Source organism: Taudactylus pleione, unplaced genomic scaffold, assembly GCF_031769625.1.
Source record: "Taudactylus pleione unplaced genomic scaffold, aTauple2 ptg000967l, whole genome shotgun sequence".
Lineage (NCBI taxonomy): Eukaryota > Metazoa > Chordata > Amphibia > Anura > Myobatrachidae > Taudactylus > Taudactylus pleione.
The window spans coordinates 10,478,802-10,500,317 of NW_028285368.1; the positions used below are offsets into that span (position 1 = coordinate 10,478,802).

A 21,516-nucleotide genomic window follows, 5' to 3' on the forward strand; every position below is an offset into this window, starting at 1 on the left:
TGTAACTTCGGGCAGTGTTCAGATCGCTGCGACAAGCAAGACTCATTCTTCACGGGAAACCTGTGCAAATTCAGTCAAACAACGCCACCACGGTGGCTTACATAAAGCGTCAAGGAGGAACGCGGTCAGGCAGGCCTGAAAGAGGTATATCGCATTCTGACTTGGGTGGAAGGCAATCTCCCAGCCATCTCGGCAGTGTTCATTCCAGGACTACTCAACTGGGAAGCGGACTTCCTCAGCCGTCACGATGTGCATCCAGTTGAATGGTCTCTTCACCAGGAAGTATTTCAACTCCTAGTGGACAAGTGTGGACTTCCCGAAATAGACTTCATGGCCTGAAGACACAACCGCAAGCTACTAGTGTACGGGTCCAGAACGAGAGACGCAGAGGCTCTCCTGGTAGACACTCTGTCGGTACGGTTTCCATAAGAATCCACCTGCCAACACACAGACGTTGGCGAGGTGGATTCGCATGGCGATCTGTGGCTTACACTCATGAGGGCATTCCAGTACCACCCTCTGTTACTGCTCATTCTACTCGGTCTGTGGGTCCTTCGTGGGCAGCTCGCCGTGGCGCCTCAGCTGTTCAGCTTTGTAAGGCGGCCAGGTGGCCTCTGTCCATACCTTTGTCAGGTATTACACTTTTGATACCTTTGCCTCTTAGGATGTTTCCTTCGGGCGACGGATTCTCCTTTCTGCAGAGGAGCAGCCCCGCCCTTGAGGGTACTGCTTTGGGACATCCCCGAGGTATCCTGTGGATACCCTATGGAACCCGCTGCAGAAAATAAGAGCTATGGTAAGAACTTACCTTTTGTTATCTCTATTTCTGCGAGGTCCATAGGGTTCCACAGGACTCCCCACCCTTTTGCACCTGTGCTTCAGATGGGTTTAGTTCTGGTCACCGGTTTTCCGTCTCATTCTCTGTGAGAATGTGAATCTTGTGTGTTCCAGACTTCCTTCTCTCTGTTTTTCTCCTTCTCCGGCCTATGCCTTGGTTCGTAACTGAAGGTGTTTTGGCCTGGGGGCAGGGTATAGGAGAGGAGGCCCCGGTGCATCCTGGTACCAAAAGTTTAACTGTGTGGTGCCTAACGGCAGAGCCATCGCCTATACCCCGCGGGTATCCTGTGGAACCCTATGGACTTCGCAGAAATAGAGATAACAAAGGTAAGTTCTTACCATCTCAATTTTGTTTGGCTCTGCGCACCTTCATTTGCATAAGTGAGGACTAAATGCACACCAAGGGGCAAAACAAGCAAGTAATTTTTGTGTCTGTGCACCCTTTGCAGTCCAACATTGTTTATTCCAGAGATTATTTTGTTTGCATGTAGGGTAAGTACTGGCTGCTTTTGCATGTAGCCCACAAATGCTGGGCAACTTTATTTTTACACTGCAGTTTAGATTTTAGTTTGGACACACCCCTCACATCTAAGGACGGAATTCAATGAGTCTTGTTAAGTTAACGGGTGCTAATTGATCGCCGGGGGCTATTCAATTAACCCGACTTAAAGAGGATTTCTTTTCAGGTCTCGTAAGACAAAACAGAAATCCCCGATATGTATGCAGTTAACAAGTGATAACACCCAGTTAACGCATAGGTCTGTGAACTTTTTACGGACTCTCTGCATTAATTGCACTTAACACCACTTTTAACACTTGTTAACCCCTTTTTAACACCCTTTTTCACTTATGCAAAGGTATTGCACCTAATTGAATTCCCCCCTTAATCTCTCTGACTTTAAAACTGCCCCACCTGCTGTGCTACGTGGTTTTGTCAAGGTGCAAAGTTACTTGCTGTTTTTTGGTCCTTTGCTCCCTACTCTGAATCACCTGGTTGATTGATGAGGGGCTCCCCAGTCTGAGAAGTTTTGTCCCGTGCAGAGTACTTGATTCCTGCACTAGCTGTGAGGCGGCGATGATCAGAGCTCATTCTGTACTTTTCAATCTAGTTCATTTTACACCGTGCATGGTTTTTGGTCCATTTGCCTTATGTAAATGAAAGGTTCAAACTCATTAAAGTACATGATGCAATAAAGAGAGCCTGATACCCAGTCATTGTCATTCTTAATGTAAGCAATAAATGTGATTAAACAGATTAGTGGTTTAGGAATGAAAAGGAAAAGTTTAATGTGGAAGTGGTTGTTCTATCGTGATAAGGGATTGGTCTCTGCAGCACTTACACTTGTCACAGTGCGTCTCTCCTATGTGCACATCTATGGCCTGATGTGAAGTCAGATGCAAGTGGTAATGCAAAGATCTTGCAGATCTCTGCATATGGCACAAATATCATACAAAGAAATCAGCGGCCATGCATTGACACAAGCACAGAGTGTAAGTGCTTTCGGATTCATCGGTCAGTTGGGGAAGCACTCTTTCAGTGAAACGGGCAGTATGGACCATGCAAACTCGCTTAACTGTTCCGTCTTGTGTAAGTGTCGTGGCCATGTAAGCTGTCTTACGTGATCGATCGTAGCATGCGGAAGGATATTGGGCGCCTGTTTCAGACGGATCTTTAGCTCGCAGCATGGGGTGGGGGCAAGTTCTGAGACTAATGAGTTGCTGCAGTGAATGTAAAAACATTGGGTGAGATAGGCTTTGCAGGGATCTTCAGCATATACAGGCAGATTATTGGATTGGCAGCTTGCAACACTAGTAGGAAAAAGCGGCAATAGAGGCATCCAACTCAGCAACAGGCCTCTCATGTGCAGAGGCATCTCCACAGCACCTTAGTATGTGCTGGACAGACCATCCAGGAGAACTGGTGCTACACGTTTATGCTGTGCATTATACTGCTGCTCACTGTGTGCATATCTTGGACATGTGTTATTACACTCAGCCATCATTTTCTTGTTTCATTCTTTATTCTGAAGGGTGGATGCGCCAGTGTTATTGTATCTCTAACAACACAGTGTCCGCAAGATCTAAAGCCTTATTCTGGTATGTCCTCCTCTTATAATGACTACGCTGAATTTAGTTTAAGTTGGTTGCATTCATCATATTCATATTATTTTATACCTGCAGTATGTTGTTTAATACTTTTGACAGCCAAAAATCCCGGGGTTAAATTCAATGTAAAGGGACATTTTTGCCGGATTTGGACACTGTTAAAAAAATATATATATATATTTGTGGTGTTAAATTATTGCTGTGTACGCCCATTTGTGAGAGATGATTTATTACTGTGATTTAAATATTCTGCCATTATTCTTGATAACTTAACTATAAGTACTATAGAGGATGTAAGGGATATTGTTTCATGAACTGTAAATTATAAGGATAATAGAAGTGAAAGTCGTCCCATGACACTATGAAAACGTGACTGAAAGCTACAGTAATTGAAATATTCTGGTACTTAACTGAATTTGCTTTGTACAGGTAAACTCATGAGTGCTTTATTAAATGGACTAAGTGATCGGAACAGTGTAGTACAGAAGTCCTATGCCTTTGCCTTGGGACATTTAGTTCGGGTGAGTTTTATGCTCTACAGGTGCTGCATTTTCATGCTAAATTGTGTATTGAGGTGGTGGTAATTATACATTTTGTATTTTTAATTTGTTACAGACGGCGCGGGATACTAGCACAGAGAAACTATTACAAAAATTGTGTTCCTGGTACATGGAAAAGGAAGGTGAGCTTTGGCGCATTTCTCTGGCTCCCCTAAAGATAGTATTGATGGTGGGGAAGCCTCTTTTATTTAGCACTACCCAATTACGCACCTCTTTACAGAGATTACTTAATCATTTGTGTCAGTCTCTGTCCCATTGCAAAAAAAAACAAAACCTGCGCTCTAATATTTATGTTGGGACATAAGCAATAATATAAATGAGTAAAAATTTGTAGTTTATTTCACCATAGAGACTATTAATATCTCATAAACAGGTCTAGGTTAAGACATATATAAACGACACATTAAATATAGCAAACTAGCTGCAAAGATAGGAGTTGATCAGGCTCCTAGTCTACAGATTAACAACAGTGGCCAATTGTAATTCGCAGCAAAACATATGGCAATTGTATCAAATCCTAAATATGAGGATGTTGGATACTAATTGAGTTAGAAAGATTCTCTGTGTAATAGTCCATGGATTTTATTCCTGATAGATAATAAAGTCTGTCGTGGGATGATATTGAGTGTGTTGTAGATAAACACACAGACCACATGCAGATGTAGCCAGTAAAAAGTTCCGGTATGGACAGATATAGATGTATGAATATAGTCCCGTATACTATAACACTTGAATAAGTGAGAAGTCAATATACCTGTGGAAAGGTTCAACACAACACCGGAGGATACCTGGATACGACGAGGGATCACCAAATGAGATGCTCCTGTCTCCACTCCAACCAGGTAAGGCAGAGCGAGTGCAGAGGACAAGCAAGCGGTCAGACTGCAGGTAACGGCGGCTCCGCGAGTGGGCTAATTCTCCGTCCTTATAGAGGTCTGTCGGAGCAGCTGATAATTGATGCAACGGCAGGCGGCTCCCGTCTCCGACTAGTTGGTGGGGCAGAGCACAACCAGGTGGTGACCGGCAGTCAGGACAACCACGTGTGCTTTGTCCGTAGTCTGGGCCTGCCTCCATCTCAGCAGTAGCCTAACAAGCGGAATCTCACGCCAATGGATAATAGCAGTCAGCGGCTTCTTCACAGGGGAAAGACAGCTGCAAAGATATCCTGGTTATCTTCCCTACATGGTCGTAATCTGTCTTTCCCCTGTGAAGAAGCCGCTGACTGCTGTTATCCATTGGCGTGAGATTCCGCTTGTTAGGCTACTGCTGAGACGGAGGTAGGTCCAGACTATGGACCAAGTACACATGGTTGTCCTGACTGCCGGTCACCATCTGATTGTGCTCTGCCCCGCCAACTAGTCGGAGACGGGAGCCGCCTGCCGTTGCATCAATTATCAGCTGCTCCAACAGACCTCTATAAGGACGGAGAATTAGCCCACTCGCGGAGCCGCCGTTACCTGCAGTCTGACTGCTTACTTGTCCTCTTACCCGGCTGGAGTGGAGACAGGAGCATCTCATTTGGTGATCCCCCGTTGTATCCAGATATCCTACGGTGTTGTGTTGAACCTTTCCACAGGTATATTGACTTCTCACTTATTCAAGTGTTAAAGTATACAGGACTATATTCATACATCTATAGGTGTCCATACTGGAACTTTTTACTTTATACATCTGTATGTGGTCTGTGTGTTTTTCTACAACATACTCAATATCATCCCACGACAGACTTTATTATCTATTAGGAATATGTTACATCTACAGGGATAAAATCAATGGACTATTGCACAGAGAATCTTTGTAACTCAATTAGTATCTAACAACCTCATATTAAGGATTTGATACAATTGCCATATGTTTTGCTGCAAATTACAATTGCCCACTGTCAATCTGTCGACTAGGAGCTTGATCAACTCCTTTATTTGCAGCTAGTTTGCTATATTTAATGTGTGGTTTATATCTATCTTAATCTAGACCTGTTTTCGAGATATTAACAGTCTCTTTATTAATATATGTCATTGTCTATGGTGAAATAAACTACAAATTTTTACTCATTTATATTATTGCTTATGTCCCAACATAAATATTAGAGCGCAGGTTTTATGTTTTTTTGTCTTTGCTAGTGATGTTGACAATCGCCTCTTTTCACTGCTGCATTGGTATTTGATTTCTCCAGCTCATTAGCGCTAGGTTATATGTGTTTGTCCCTTTGCAGCTTATAATCTAAATTCGTTACTACACACCTCCACTCACTATGACAGCAGGCAATTATCCTACCTGTGTTTAGAGTGTGGGAAGACACCCGGAGCATCTGCAGGAAAATATACTGCTGCCACCCTTGTTGGAGATATACTAAAGATTCAATGCAAATTACCTATTACAATAGCTTGGTTTAATCTTTTGCCAAATACTGCAAGTTGTTACATAATGAATATAGGCCAACACTAATCCATATGGGATAGGCACAGGATGCTGGCGCTAGGCATCCCGGCGCCAGCATCCTACAGGGTTAGGGTACTGACATAACCCTCCCTCCCCGGTGCCTGAACCTAACCTCCTCCCTAGTGCCTAAACCTATCCTTCCCCTCCCTGCATCCCAAACCCCATCCCTCCCCCCTTAGTGCCTAACCCACCAACTAACCCTGCTAGTTACCTTCGGAATTCCGGCGCCGGGATTCTGACAGGTGTTGGGATTCCGGTGCCGGCATTCTAACCGCCGTAGTCCCTGTGGTCAGGATATTGACTGCATCCCATCCCATACAACCCATCTGTGAGCTGTCTTGTAGCTAAAATGACTGCAATATGAGGCATGCATGCCTGTATTCTCTTCACAGAGCCAGCCTTCAGAACTGGATGTACATTAACAGTTCATGCCATCAGCCGCTACAGCCCTGATGTGCTGAAGAACCACTCAAGCTTGGTGTTGCCACTGGCTTTTCTCGCCATGCATGAGGTTTCCGATGAAGAGAAAGGGGAAAAAGAGGATCCGAACCTTTGGAGAGAAGTGTGGCAGGAAAATGTGCCAGGTATGTGAAGCACTTATAAGGCCAGGGGTTACTAAGAGACCTTAAAGTTACAAAACCACAAGATTAATGTTAAAGTAGTTACTGAGGCACTCTGCCAATTCACAGCTCAGTACTGTAAATACAGGACTATTGACAATTCTGGGCCTGATTCATAGTACGCAAACCATCTGGTAGTGAGAGACCCACGCATGTGCAGGATCTGTACTGTACATGTACAGGTCTCTCTGCCAGATCTCTGGCCGTTCCTCCAAGTCACAGTCTGATTGAGAAGTTGCAGCTATTTAAGAACGAGCAGTGGGTGGGGCCGGCGTTAATTCCCAGAAAGGAAGATGTCGCCCCTATTTTCTGGAAGTGTTGAGGCCAGGGTCTTCATCTTCTGTCGCAGACTTACCGGCCTCTGCACCGGAGCTGTGAGGGGAAATCTGAGTAGCCTCAGGATTGCTCTGATTGCCGATGGTATCGCAGAAGATCCGATGTTCAGGGCGCTGCACTCGGATCTGCGATGCAGTCAGCAGGCATCTATTCACAGCAGACGCCATCTGCTGCATTTGGATATGATTTGTATAGTATTGCACAGCCGCTTCCCTGCGGAATCAGACTCTCTATTCTGACAGCACTCCAGATTTACTGTAGCAAATTCTAGAATAAATGTAATCTTATAACTACATAGTAAGGTATTGTGAATAAGTAAAGACTCAAATGCTACAGATAAACGTGCTTCATATGCTAGTATCTGTAGTCTTTCTATGTGCTGAATAACTGTGATTAGATAACCCATGTTACACGAATATAGTAATAATTGGATTTAACACAGTCATTTTCATAAGTATTTTAGTATGTTGTTTATTATAGATTTATTTTTGTAATAACCAACGGATAAGGTTCAACTGCTTGTCACTTCTATCGCCCGGATTCTGAGCACTGTTTTCTTAGTTTCACAAACTGTTTTTTTGTTTGATATCTCAAAAATTTGTTGTTTCTCTGATGTTTGATGTATCCCACAGGTTCTCAAACTCTGTCCTCTAAACCCCTAACAGTGCATGTTTTCCAGGTTTCGTCACAGAATCACAAGTGAAATAATTGGCTCCACCTGTGGATCTTTTAAAATGTGTCAGTGAGTAATGAATACTCCTGTACACCTGCTGGGTGACCTGGAAAACGTGACCTGTGTGGTGTTCTGAGGACCGAGTTTGAGAACCACTGATGTATCCTATTAATATACCCAAAAGAACTGTTTAGTCTGATAGTAAATGTTCCTACAAATATCAAAGTAAAACCTTTTAAATACTGTGTATTTTTTTCTAACAACCTAAATTAATACATAGCCACATAAAGCTATATTCTAAACTTATTTGAGAGAAATCTATTTAAATGGTTTATAATTAGAAATGAGTTTATTAATGTTTATTGCAGTGCATTATATTGGTTTGCTTTCTAGCTTCACCTCAGTATATTTAAAGCGTTAATTTTATCTATATAGGAAGTATCAGTGGTGGCATTCGATTGTACATGAAGGAGTTAATTACTATTACACAGAAAGCCCTGCAATCTCCATCTTGGAAGATGAAAGCTCAGGGTGCTGCCGCTATGGCTTCCATTGCAAAACAACAGACTGGTTCCCTGGTTCCTCCACACCTGGGAATGGTACTCGTCACTCTCCTGCAGGGCCTGCCAGGAAGGACGTGGTCTGGGAAGGTATGAGTGTTACCCCTAAATGTCTTATTTCTACTTCAGGGTCCATAGGGGGTCCACAGGGTTGACCTTGGGGTATAGCTGGATCTGGATCCACGGGCACCACGCAGTTAAAGCTTTGCTGCTCCCAGGATGCACTTGGGTCCGTCCTCCTCTATACCCCGCCCCCGAGCCACAGCACCTCAGTTTTAGTTGGTGCCCGGCCGGAGTCGGGTCACCCTGGCGCAGTGGGGCTGCATAAGCAGCCCCTAAGCTTTATTTTTTAAAAGAAGATTTTATTATTTTTTTACTATCTTCAGAGCGGCAGCATCAGACTGTCTATCAGGACGTCCACACTGCCGCTCCAACAGCCTCGCTGGCGCTGCGACGCCAGTACTGATCTGGGGATCGCAGTGGGACCCCGGAGTCAGTACTAGCGTGGCTCCGGGACCTCCCACTGGCTGCTGCCGGATTCTACGGGGCCAGGTAAGCCGCGTGCAGCGCTTTCGCTGTGCGCGTGGGAAAATGCAGTCTTCAGCCGCCGGTCTCTGGGGACGGACCGGAGGCGCTAGTAGCGGCGGCGGGCTCCCCCCTTTGTGGCATACCCCGCGTGACCGCTGGACCACCAGGGAGTAATGGCTGGAAGGGAACCAGCATCCCTGGGGTTAATCGCTAGCCAGGGGAGGCAGCGTTCCCTGGTTTAGCGGCTCCTCCCCTCAGCCCAGCGCGCCTTCTCTCATGCGTGCTGGCGTCGCTGGGCTGTTCCTGCTTCTCCTCAGTGCTCTCCGGCGGCCATCTTCTCAGTGGCAGCGCAGATCTCCCAGGCGGTGCATGGTCCGGTCCCCCTGCGTACCTCTCCCCTGCAGACGGATTGTGTTCGCAGCGCTGTAGCCCTCCCAGACACTGAATCTGGGAGGTTAATTGTAGCGAAAGGTGCAGTGAGTGTAACTTCTCTAGTGTTCACTCTAGCTCCGGCGGCAGGCAGGGTGCCGGAGCTAGAGAGGGCAACTTTGTGCGCGCGGGCGAAAAGGGGGCGTGGCCATAAAGGGGGCGTGTCTATAAGACGCGTCCCCTTTTTCATCATACTTGGGGGCATGCCCGGCACTTACGGACATGCCGGGCAGCCCCCAAGCGCTGCAGACAGGTAGAACAGATGCCGGGCGCATGCGCCCGGCGTCTATTCTCCGGCGGTGACCGGGTCACCGCACATTTCTCCACCCGCGGGACACTGCGTCCCGCGGGTGAAGACTGCACCCGCAGCCTGTGAGGGCAGGGTGCTTTTTGCCCTCCTTCTGGAGGACAGTGTGCTTTTTGCCCTCCAGAAGGAGGGCAGGGTGCCGCACCCTGCTAAAACAGCCTAGCGGGAACGCTATTCTCTGCATGGTATGTGACTTTTGCTAGTGCTGCTGTCTGTGCTTGTTTATTCTTACTGTCGGCTTATACCTATCCCTTTCCTTCTCCTACGGCCCGCAGGTGCGTGGAGGAGGGGTGTTCTCTCTGTGTACCTCACTTATATAGATCTACGTATTTGTGAGGTCCGTCACATACAGCGGTGTGCTACACAGTACCATATTGTGGGCTGTTTGTGTTGCATACGTGGGAGTGCGTGGGTGTTTTACGCCTCACCTCTTTTCGGTGATACACTTTTATTGCAAAAGTTATTGTGTTATGTCTGATGAGGAGAATGAGCGCTCCGTGGCTCCTGTATTGTTTTCCTGCCGGCGCTGTTCGGCAGGGGTTGATGGGGTGGATTTGTCTCAGGACGGTCTGTGCAGGCGGTGCCAGCTGCTACCTGGTCCCTCTAAACCCCCGGTGGCGCAGGATCTTCCTTGGGCGATGTTTATAAAAGTGCTGGCGTCGATCGCGGACCGGCTTGCAGTCCCGACTGCGGTCCCTTCTAGGGCGTTTCCTCAGCCTACCATCCCCTGTTCCCCGGGGGTTACGCATCTGGTGCAGTCTCCTCCCGGGTCTCAGACTGTGGGTCCTTATGCGGGATTGCCTGCCTGTATACGTACAGTCTCCCACGGTGACGCAGCAGTCAGTGGTACCCTTTCAAGGGTACCCTCAGACGGTACCCCCTCCCTGGGTGGATGTCCTCTCCAGCTCTGTTCAGAGCCTGCCGGCCTCATCATCGGCTTTTCAGTCAATGTTGCACAGTGATTTGCCCCCAAAGGCGTCCAAGCGACCCGTTCCGGCTTCACTGGCGGCACAGTTAATGGACACGGACGTGTCTTCAGATGACTGAGAGATCCATGAGGATTCTGACTCGGATGCCGGGGCCCAGGAGGTGGAGGCTAAGTCCTCCATTAATGTGCCGGCTTTGGTTAGGGCGGTGCGGGCCGTCCTTCATATAGAGGAGGATGCGCCGGCTCCCAGGTCGAAGTAATAATTTTAAAAAGGCCAAAGTAGCTTCGACTGTTTTTCCCCTGTCCGACCAGTTGACGGATCATATGGCGGGGGCCTGGCAGTTGCCCAGCAAGAGATTCCAACCGCAGAAACGGTTGGCTTCCAACTATCCTTTTCCTGAGGCTCATTGCAGGTGGATTCCCATGTCACCCGCTTAATTAAAAGCGCTACGTTGCCTTTGCCGTCGATCTCCTCCCTGAAAGAAAGTGGAGACTTGTTTAAAGTCTATCTACTCTCTCTCTGGGGCTGTGGCCCGTCCGTCCATGGCCATCTCTTGGGTGGCTAAAGCCATCGAGAGCTGGGCCAATGCTTTAGAGGATACCTTTCTGGATGACGCTCCGGATATCCAGAGAGCGTTGATAGGACAAATGAGGGATGCGGTTTCCTACATTGGGGAAGCATCGTTGGATGCAAGCTTGGTGACTTCTATGGTGTCGGCGGCAGCTGTGTAGGTGCGTCGGTCTTTGTGGCTGCGGTCTTGGAGAGCTGACGCAGACTCCAAAAAAGGCCTGGAGGCCTTACCTTTTAATGGAGAGTTACTTTTTGGTCCAGACTTGGACAAAATAGTGGATACTCTGGCTAAGTCTAAATCAGCCTTCCTCCCTTCGGCTTCTGGACCTAAGGCAAGGCAAAAGGTCAATTCTTCCTGAGGCATTCGGCGACCAAGGCCACTTCTAAGCCCAAGAAGCAGGCCTGGAGTGCCAGACGCCCTTCTTCCAAGCAGGAGGATAAACCTTCTGCCTGATGGGACGGGCCTCCCTCTGGGGGACCCCAGAGTGGGAGGCCGACTTCTTCAAATTGCCCAGTGCTGGCACAATACCACCACAGATGCCTGGGTTCGAGAAGTGGTCTCCCAGGGGTACGCCCTGTCTTTTCGGCACAGACTGCCCCACCAGCTTTTCTGCACAAGTCCTTCTCAGGACAAGATACAGATTCAGGAGGCTATAGAGTCCTTGCTGAAAGCAGGGGTCATTGTTCCCGTTCCTCAATCACAACGAGGGACGGGGTACTATTCTACTCTGTTTCTGGTGCAGAAACCCAATGGTTCTCATCGCCCTATCCTCAATTTGAAGTCTCTGAACAAATTCCTCAGAGTTCCCAAATTCAGGATGGAAACATTACGTTCCATCATTCTGGCGATGGAACCTGGGGATTGCATGGTGTCCCTGGATATCCAGGATGCCTACCTCCATGTTCCGATAGCACTTTCGCACCAGCGGTATCTGAGGTTCGCTATCCTTCAGCATCATTATCAGTTCCGGGCGCTACCCTTTGGCCTCTCCACGGCACCGAGGGTATTCACAAAGGTTATGGCAGTCATGGCCGCACATCTTCGGAACCAGAATGTACGGCTTCTGCCATATCTGGACGACCTCCTGTTGCTGGCGAGCTCCCCGCAGGTACTGCTTCAACATCTCCACCTGACGATCGCTTGCCTGCAAGCGCATGGGTGGTTGATAAATTGGAGAAAGTCCTCCCTGATTCCATCACAGCAGATGGTTCATTTGGGAGCCCTGCTGGATTCTCATCCGCAAAGGATCTTCCTGACTCCGGAGAAGGTCTCCTCCCTACAGCTGCGGATACACAGTTGCCTGAGCAGTTGCCGCCTGTCGGTCCATTCGTCTGAGAGTTCTGGGGTCCATAGTGTCGACATTCGACATGGTGGAATTTGCCCAGTTCCATTCACGGCCCCAGCAGGGGCTGATTCTATCGGAATGGAAAGGGTTACCTCACCGATCCTCTCACAGATGCTGGTGTTGTCCCCGGAGGTTCGGCAGTCTTTGGCTTGGTGGCTTCAGACAGCTCATCTGGTCGAGGGGCGCCCCTTTTGGATCCCGGACTGGGTCCTGCTCACGACGGATGCCAGTCTCCGGGGTTGGGGGGCAGTGACCGGCTCATTGTCGCTTCAGGGTCGTTGGTCTGCGGAAGAAGCTCTTCTCCCCATCAACATCCTGGAACTGCGGGCAGTATACAGGGCCCTGCAGTCGTCCGGCCTCGCTCTTCACGGAAAGGTGGTTCAGGTGCAGTCCGACAATGCCACCACGGTGGCATATATCAACCACCAAGGAGGAACTCGCAGTCGGGCAGCGATGTCGGAGGTGTCTCGTATCCTTGCTTGGGCGGAGTGCCACATTCCAGCGATCTCGGCGGTCTTCATCCCCGGAGTCCTCAATTGGGAGGCGGACTTCCTCAGCCGTGACGACGTGCATCCCGGGGAATGGTCGCTTCACCCAGAGGTGTTTCAGCTACTCGTGGACAGATGGGGGCTGCCGGAGCTGGACTTGATGGCCTCCCGTCACAATCACAAGTTGCCCGTTTACGGGTAAAGAACAAGAGACGCAGGCGCATGTCTGGTGGACGCGCTGTCGGTGAAATGGACGTTTCACCTGGCGTATCTGTTTCCTCCGATATCCCTACTTCCTCGGGTCCTGCGGAAGTTTAAGCAGGACGGCAGCACGCGGCGGCACGTGGCCCAGACGTCCTTGGTACTCTGATCTGAGGAGCCTCTCCATCGACGCTCCGTACCTTCTTCCTCAGCGTCGGGACCTGTTGTCTCAAGGGCCCTGCCTTTACCCGGATCTTGGTCTGCTTTCTTTGAAGGCGTGGCTCTTGAGACAGCCGTCTGGAGGTCTCGGGGCTTCTCCAGTTCGGTTATTGGTACCATGCTCAAAGCACGCAAGCCTGCTTCCGCACGGATTTACCACAGGGTGTGGTGCACTTACTTTCAGTGGTGTGAGTCCAGAAGCTATGATCCTCAGGTGTTCCGAGTTTCTAGAATCTTGGAATTTCTTCAATCAGGTTTGGACCTCGGCTTACGCCTTGCCTCTCTGAAGGTTCATGTGTCCGCTTTGTCCGTGTGGTTCCAACGACGGATTGCTACACTGCCAGATGTTCACACCCTTTTCCAAAGTGTTCTCAGGATCCAGCCTCCCTTCATGCTTCCTGTGGCTCCTTGGGACTTGACGGTGGTACTACGGGTCCTGCAGGGTCCTGCTTTTGAGCCTCTTGAGTCAGTGGAACTCAAGTGGCTGATGTTTAAGACCGTGTTTCTCCTGGCGATTGCTTCTGCCAGGAGGGTGTCAGAATTGGGGGCGCTTTCCTGTCGCCCTCCTTTTCTGATTTTTCACCAGGACAGAGCGGTGCTCCGCACTCGTCCTGAGTTTTTGCCTAAAGTGGTTTCAAAGTTCCACATCAATCAGGAACTTGTTGTGCCAGGTTTTCAGTCACCTGATCTTTCAGCTGGTGAGGCTTCCTTAGATGTGGAAAAGACTGCTTCGGTTAGGAAGTCTGATTCATTGGTTTTCACAAGAGGGGTTGGCCTGCCAACAAACAAACGTTAGCCTGTTGGCTTTGTTCCGTTATTTGTGAGGCTTATGCACAGGAGGGTTTACCTGTGCCAGCCTCTGTTAAGGCTCATTCCACTCATTCTGTGGGTCCCTCTTGGGCTGCTAGACGTGGCGCCTCTGCTGTTCAGCTGTGTAAGGTGGCCACTTGGTCTTCAATTCAGACGTTTTTGAGGTTTTATGCGTTTGACTCCTTCGCCTCTCAGGATGCGTCCTTTGGGCGCTGGGTTCTCCTTTCAGTACAGGAGCGTCCCCGCCCTTAGTTGAACTGCTTTGGGACATCCCCAAGGTCAACCCTGTGGACCCCCTATGAACCCGGAAGTAGAAAACAAGAGATATGGTAAGAACTTACCTTTATCTCTGTTTCTACGAAGTCCATAGGGTCCACAGGGCGCCCGCCCTGACGCACCTGGCTTCATATGGGCTGTGTGGCTGGTCACCGGTTTTCCGTCTCCCATTTCTGTGAGTATGGTTTCTTGTGTGTTCCAGTCTTCCTTCTCTCTGTTTAGTCTCCTCCTCCGGCCTTGGCTGCTTACCAACTGAGGTGATGTGGCTCGGGGGCAGGGTATAGAGGAGGACGGACCCAAGTGCATCCTGGGAGCAGCAAAGCTTTAACTGCGTGGTGCTCGTGGATCCAGATCCAGCTATACCCCAAGGTCAACCCTATGGACTTCGTAGAAACAGAGATAACAAAGGTAAGTTCTTACCATATCTCTTGTTTTTCTGTGTAATTAACACTGTAAATATAATATATAAAAAGTTTAACTTTAATATTTTTCACATTATCTTGGTATGATTGACAGAATTATTTACTATGGTTTAAGAGGCCACAAACTACCAGATTGGGTGTCCTCTTCTCCATTTCCAACAGGGCGCAAAGGATATTCTCCTTCAGCCAGTGGGGCTCATGTACAGTATTGCTCTAAGGTTAAGCTTCACGAACAGTTGGCCAGGCCAGGTCCCTTGTACAAGTATTACCAGACACAGGAGTTTGTGGGCTCGGGCTCTGCTTAATCCACATTGGGATTTCCTGTGTTTTTTCTTTCTAGGCAAACAGTACTTTACACCATCTGAAGATGGTGTAAATTACCGGGGCTAAACACTGAAACGCTTCACTTTTTGGAGATTAGTACATAGAGGTGAGATCGTAGTCCCCATTGATAATAATGGGGACTGCGATCTGAAGTGCTAATTAGCACTTTGCAGGATATTTCTGTGAAATCTTCTGCATTGTGCCATTAGTACATAAAATCAATACATAATTATGCAGAAACTGCAGTTTCTGCATAATTTTATGAAAAAAACCTCTTGATACATAGGCCCTTTAATGGCTTAGTAGATTCCTTCTATGGATCATGCTTCGATAATCCATTGTGTGATGCTCCAGTTCGCCATTATTGAAGGTTGTTCACTACTGGCAAACAAACTTCTATTGTCTCACTGCCCATAAAAGTGGATTCACCATTATGGTAACATGGGGTTTCCACTGAACAGGTTTCTTTTACCAAGGGATCATATTTGCATACATCCTTAAGGTTCCTGGGAGAATATTGTTCCTTCACCAAAAGGAAGAGTCTCTAAAAGACTCTCTTTCCTCTCTATATAAATATCTGTCACAGTCTTCCCTACGTTTTCACACCTATTCCTATTTTTTAATCACATTGCTTTATGGTTGATTAATTGCATCCACCCTTTTCTTCAATGCACACTCTTTTTTAATATTATTTATTTTGCAGGAAGAGCTTTTGAAAGCTATTGGGACAGTGGTGTCCACTTGTAGGTAAGTACACTATAACAAAGTTTACCAATCCCAGCTGCAATCTTTATATTCAGTGCTGTACATGTTTAGGAACAATGCTCACGCTACTACTACCTTACACTTTAGTCTATTCTGTAGCATTATCTCTATATGGAAACTTTTTTTTAATTTACAAGCATGATTTGCTTTCCAGTCTAATCTTACCCACAACTGAATAGTGCTGCTTAGGCTCATGTGTCGTTCCTGTAAATTTGTTGTCATGTAATGTATAACTGACATGTTTGTTCTGCGCAGTGAACAGCTGAAGGACCCAGCTCCTGAACAGCCCAGTGTAGAGGATATTATTCAGGCTGTATTAAAAGAATGTCAGAAAGAGAATGTCAAGTATAAGATTATCGCACTGAAATGTGTGGCTGATGTACTGGAATCCACTAAGGAGGATCGCTTCCAGGACCTGGCAGATATTCTCTTTCCCCTGATAAAGAAGGTATATTTATACACAAGCCCAGCATATTTAGAAAACATTGTTGTGGTCTGAAATGGTCTCACAATAATATCTACTTAATAACATTTGTAAACACACTATCACTTCATAATCGCTTATTACACAATGTGATTATATCAGTAACATGAAGAACTGCATCTAATTATGTGTTTATGCCAAATCCTCGTCATGAATGTGCTATACGATTAAGACTCCTAGTGAATGTTAATACACTAAAACTCAGCATAATTAATATGAAGTCTGTACTGTTCTGTAGAACATGCAACAATGGAATAGAAAGCACTGTAGGGGGAACAATGCTTGTAAGTCACCTACCTTGCCTCTGATTGTGGGTCTCCATTATATACCAAAGATCATCCCCCCTCCCCCCAAGACTTCACTGCCTTGAAAAATGTGAAAGAACAGTGAATGCCCAGTGTATTGCTATGTAGGTGTTCTGATGAAGGGAAGTTATATACAAGGACATTCATGAAATATCAGGAAGCATAATATAATTCTCATTCTCCTTGATCTCTCTGCTGCTTTTGACACTGTGGACCACCCTCTCCTGCTGCATATCCTTCACTCCCTTGGTCTACGTGACACTGCCCTCTCCTGGCTGTCGTCCTACCTCTCTGACCGATCTTTCTCAGTTTCCTCTCATGACTCCTCTTACCCCCCCCACAGCCTCTTACAGTAGGTGTTCCCCAAGGTTCTGTTCTTGGACCTCTCCTATTCTGCCTCTATATGTCCTCTCTAGGTGAACTCATCGGCTCTTTTGACCTCCATTATCATCTCTATGCTGATAATACTCAGATCTACCTCTCCTCCCCTGATATCTCCCCCTCTCTACTGACTCGTATCTCCAACTGTGTCTCTGCTATCTCTTCCTGGATGTCCCAGCGATTTCTTAAACTTAATATGTCTATGCAAATGACAATCAGCAATTTGCTCCCAAACGCCAGAAAATTTACAAAAACTATTGTTTGAACAAATTGTTTAGATCAAACATTCAACAGACTTGTCTGATGACCATTTTCATCTGTTTTCTGGCATTTAGGAGCAAATTGCTGATTGTCATTTGCTTTCATAACTTACTGGATTTTTATTCCAACCAATCAACAAGTTGGATGGTTGGACAGAAAATCTTTACGTGTGTATGCAGCTTAAGAGTGAGCTGATAGTCTTCCCACCCTCCAACATAACCTCACTTCCCACTATTTCTTTATCAGTTGATGGAATAACTATCTCATCTAGTCCCAAGGTGCGCTGTTTTGGAGTTATCCTGGACTCATCCCTCTCCTTCAAACCACATATCCAGAACTTTTCACAGTCCTGTTGTTTCCATTTCAAAAATATTTCTAAGATCAGACCCTATCTCACCCAGGATGCTACTAAAACCCTCATACACTCACTGTCATCTCCAGATTGGACTACTGTAACCTCCTCCTATCTGGCCTCCCCAAATCCCATCTCTCTCCTCTCCAGTCTATCCTTAATGATGCTGCACGGCTTATTTTCCTCTCCAAACGCTCTACATCTGCCTCCCCTCTCCTACAAGCCCTCCACTGGCTCCCCTTCCCTTTTAGAACCCAATTTAAGGTTCTCACACTCACTTACAAAGCCCTCACACATTCTTCTCCCAAATACATCTCTGATCTCATCTTCACTCTGCTCTCTTCGTTCAACTAATGCATGCAGCCTTTAATGCCAGCGGATTACTTCCTCCCACTCCCGCCTCCAAGATTTTGCCCATACTGCTCCCCACCTCTGGAACTCTCTCGCACTCCCCATCAGACTCTCCACCTCTTTGCAATCCTTCAAACGGGCTCTTAAGACCCACTACTTCATCAAAGCCTTCCAGCTATCATTCTAACTCCCTGCTACACGGTCCTTCCTCCCCATCTACCCCATCTGTGTCACCCCTGTTTGTCTTCCCCTCCCTTTTAGAATGTAAGCTCTTACGAGCAGGGCCCTCTACCCTCTTGTGCTTCTCTCTACTTTAGTTTCATCTACTTCTTACTCACCACTGGGGCACCTAACACTTAGTTGCTTATGCTCTGTTGCTTATCTGGGTGTTATGGTCGCTAATGTAGCAATATATATTATCCATGTCCTGTAGTGTATTGTTCTATAAGTCGCTTGTGTACAACTTGTTTATGTACTTTGTAAGGCGCTGCGGAACATTTGTGGCGCCATATAAATAAATGATAATATATATTTCTCAAAATGTGGGATTTCCTCTATTATGGACAAAACACAATTTGTGAATGCATTGAGATTGGTGTACCTTTAAATATGATGATAGCAATCTATTATTTGTAAGGAGTTAAGGAGCCATACTTCAATGTATGTTATAGTGACCTTTAAACTCTAGCGAACTACACTCTTAGCCAGTGTGCATAATGCAATGACCACTTTGTAACATGCTCTGAACACTGGCTATTATTAAAACTGTTAGGTTCACTATATAGATATAGAACTTAAATGGAGCTAAATATATGGCAATATTGTATAGTCCAATATTACACCAAAATCCCAAGTTATTCCTTCTATATTTTGTATTGAGCTGCAATATTTTCCAAACAGAGATGATTTGTTTTGATGATAAACCTATTAACCGTTTCCATCTGTATACATTTTTCAGTTTTATCTTACAAAAGAGTCAATGTTAGTTTAAAAAAAAAAAAGAATTCTACTTCTTGCCATCTTGTCCATTCAGACTTCCCTTGAAACAGTGGGGGCTCGGTCACCAAAGGAGGAAGATGATGAGAACAACAAAACAAAAGAGCTGCAGACAGAGTCTCTGCTGTGTGCCTTCTCAACTCTAGGCAAGGCCTGGCCCCGGAATCCTGACACACAGCGTACGTTGTCTAGTATGCCAGATGCCATATGTAGTGTGCATTTTGTTTTAGCTAGACAAAAAAAAATATAACAACCAGAGTGCAAAAAAAATGCATTAATAGCAAAAGCCAAGGTAATTTAATATGTAACTTTGTAGACCTACATTATGTGAATAGTAAGTGAGTGTTTTGGCTTATATGAGTCATATTTGTGATTTATGACTCCTATATATGTTATTTCCATGATACAATAGGTTGCTATCGGCTTGAAGTGTGCAAGCTGATGTGTGAAAGACTGAATCTCAGCACGTGGAAAGTCCAGAATGCTGTCCTTCAGTCCATGAATGTATACTTCCAGAGGTATGTTTGGATGCTATAAAACTAAATATTTATATTGTCAGCATTTGCTTTACATCCCTATTTGTACTCTTAGATTTTCCCAATAAAGTAAGTTGTACAATTGGCAACAATGGACTCAGGAATTTATGTTACGGTGAGTATAAAATCTTGTTTCCTCTTCATCCTATCTGGGGGACACCGGAAACAATGGAAGTTCCCAAAGCAAACTTAATGCTGTGCACAAAACTTTGTGCCCGTAACTGGCATCTTTAAAAGCAAAAGTAGGAAAACTGTAAAACTTAGTAGTTAGCCGCCCTGCACAACTGCTCAACCGATGCACACTTGTCCAAGAGCTGCTCACAGCCCATAAATGCGCAATGCCCTGACCACATTTAAGAAATGGAGAGGATGATTCCCCACTAAAGAAAGCAACAGAGGAATTGGTACAAACAGACAAGCTCTGCTCCATAACAGGGAATCTTTTTGTTTAACTTGGAGGTCACCAGATTGATCTTTGGATCACCCCAGCAATACACAATTAAATTGAACACCCCACAATGAGATTCCCAATCTCTTGAGTGAATGTTGTGTCAATTTAAATTCCCAATTTTCCGCTCCCGGAATAGTTACTGCAGATTTGGCAAGAAATAAACATCTCTTCCTATTTCATTATTCAAGATGTCTCTGACATTGCTAAACAGCTTCTTTTGCCATGCTGTTGTTTGATATATGCCACTGCTAATGTACGATTGTATCTTGATTCCCCTCTAAGAGGTTCTGAGTCTGAATCAAAACATTAAACATCTCTGCCCTTAGTTCCAGAATTTTGATTGGAAGATCAGACTCCTTCCTGGACCAGCTGCCCTGAAACTGCAGCCTCAAGGTTAGTGCCCCCCAACCAGATAAACTAGCATCTATTGTGACCAGGGTCCAGTCCCAGACTGAGAAATGGCACCCCTTTGTCAGACTTTGATTGTGAAGCCACCAGAGGTGCACCTAGCGTGCCTGAAGAGAGAGCCTGAACAACTGTTTGTCCAGTCTCGTGCTCCGATCTGTACCAATGACGTCTAATTTGGTGCTGAAGACCTCTGGAGAAAACCTTGCCAACGGTACGGCCTCCTAAGAGGCTACCATCATCCCCAATAGTCTCCTGCATGCCATGATTGACACCCACTGTGCAAGCACAATGACGGAGTCCTGAGATTCCATCTTGAATGTGTCTATATGTAAATTATGGTTCAACCCTTTGAGATTGAGCACTGGCTGAAAAGACCATCCGGCTTTTGAACAAGGAAAAATGTTGGAGTTAAACCCCAACACTTCACCCAGCAGCATCAGAACAATGACCCCAACGGATGCCAGAAGTGCTAGCACTGTCTGTGGCTGGACCACTCTTCTGGCCAAGTCTTTTGGCAAAGGAGTAGAAAAAAATCTATTTGGTCGAGGACCAGTGCAATCTGAAATTTGTTATTGGGGCACCACATCTCTCATCCAAATATCCGAGGTAAATCTGAAGCAAACGCTGCCCAACTACCAGAGGTCTGGTATAAGCTTGTGGAATGTCACGCTGAAGACTTATTTCCTGGCTTGGTTCCTGAATGTCAAGTTGTGATGGCCATGTGACTCCTGGCATATCACCTTTTCTAGTCCCCTTCCTATCCCATGGAGAATGGAGCCCGAGACTTTCCAGGGAAATGAAAAGGCCTAAACATAGGAGTTTTGTCTCTAGGAAGTGAATACTGGAAGGTAAGGACTCTTACATCATGTGGCCTGGGAAATTAATTGATCCAATTCTGTACCAAACAGCCACTTACCATCAAATGGAATTGCTTACAGGGTTTTCTTTGATTCCAGGTATACCTGGCAGAAACTGCTAATGCTGATATGCCTGAAAGGATAGTCTGTATCCACAGATTAATGGAACATATACTGTAGATGAAAGCTTGTTTAGCATTATTCAGCATGATTAGGAGGTCTGATGAACCTATACCAGACTGTACCACCTCTACCAACTGATCCATTCATGTTTTCATGGCTTTGGTTTTCCAAGCCACAGCCAGGGCTCGCTGCAGAGCTGTCCCTGCAATTGCAAATAAGGACTTCATTATAGCCTCCATCTTACGGTCCGTTGAATCTCTCAACGC

The 21,516-nt window shown here is 46.3% G+C and overlaps 1 protein-coding gene across 3 annotated transcripts in view; it reads left to right on the forward strand.

The window, feature by feature from the left end:
• Window positions 1-21,516, forward strand: part of ECPAS (Ecm29 proteasome adaptor and scaffold) — a 130,088-nt gene that overhangs the window by 105,629 nt on the left and 2,943 nt on the right. For all 3 annotated transcript variants that reach the window (XM_088460105.1, XM_088460103.1, XM_088460104.1), the window contains 9 exons: window positions 2,868-2,934; window positions 3,373-3,464; window positions 3,559-3,625; window positions 6,335-6,526; window positions 8,007-8,221; window positions 15,684-15,727; window positions 16,001-16,193; window positions 18,913-19,054; window positions 19,288-19,393. In XM_088460105.1, the coding sequence (XP_088316231.1) occupies window positions 2,868-2,934; window positions 3,373-3,464; window positions 3,559-3,625; window positions 6,335-6,526; window positions 8,007-8,221; window positions 15,684-15,727; window positions 16,001-16,193; window positions 18,913-19,054; window positions 19,288-19,393 (1,118 nt within the window). The remainder of the gene's footprint in view (window positions 1-2,867; window positions 2,935-3,372; window positions 3,465-3,558; window positions 3,626-6,334; window positions 6,527-8,006; window positions 8,222-15,683; window positions 15,728-16,000; window positions 16,194-18,912; window positions 19,055-19,287; window positions 19,394-21,516) is intronic.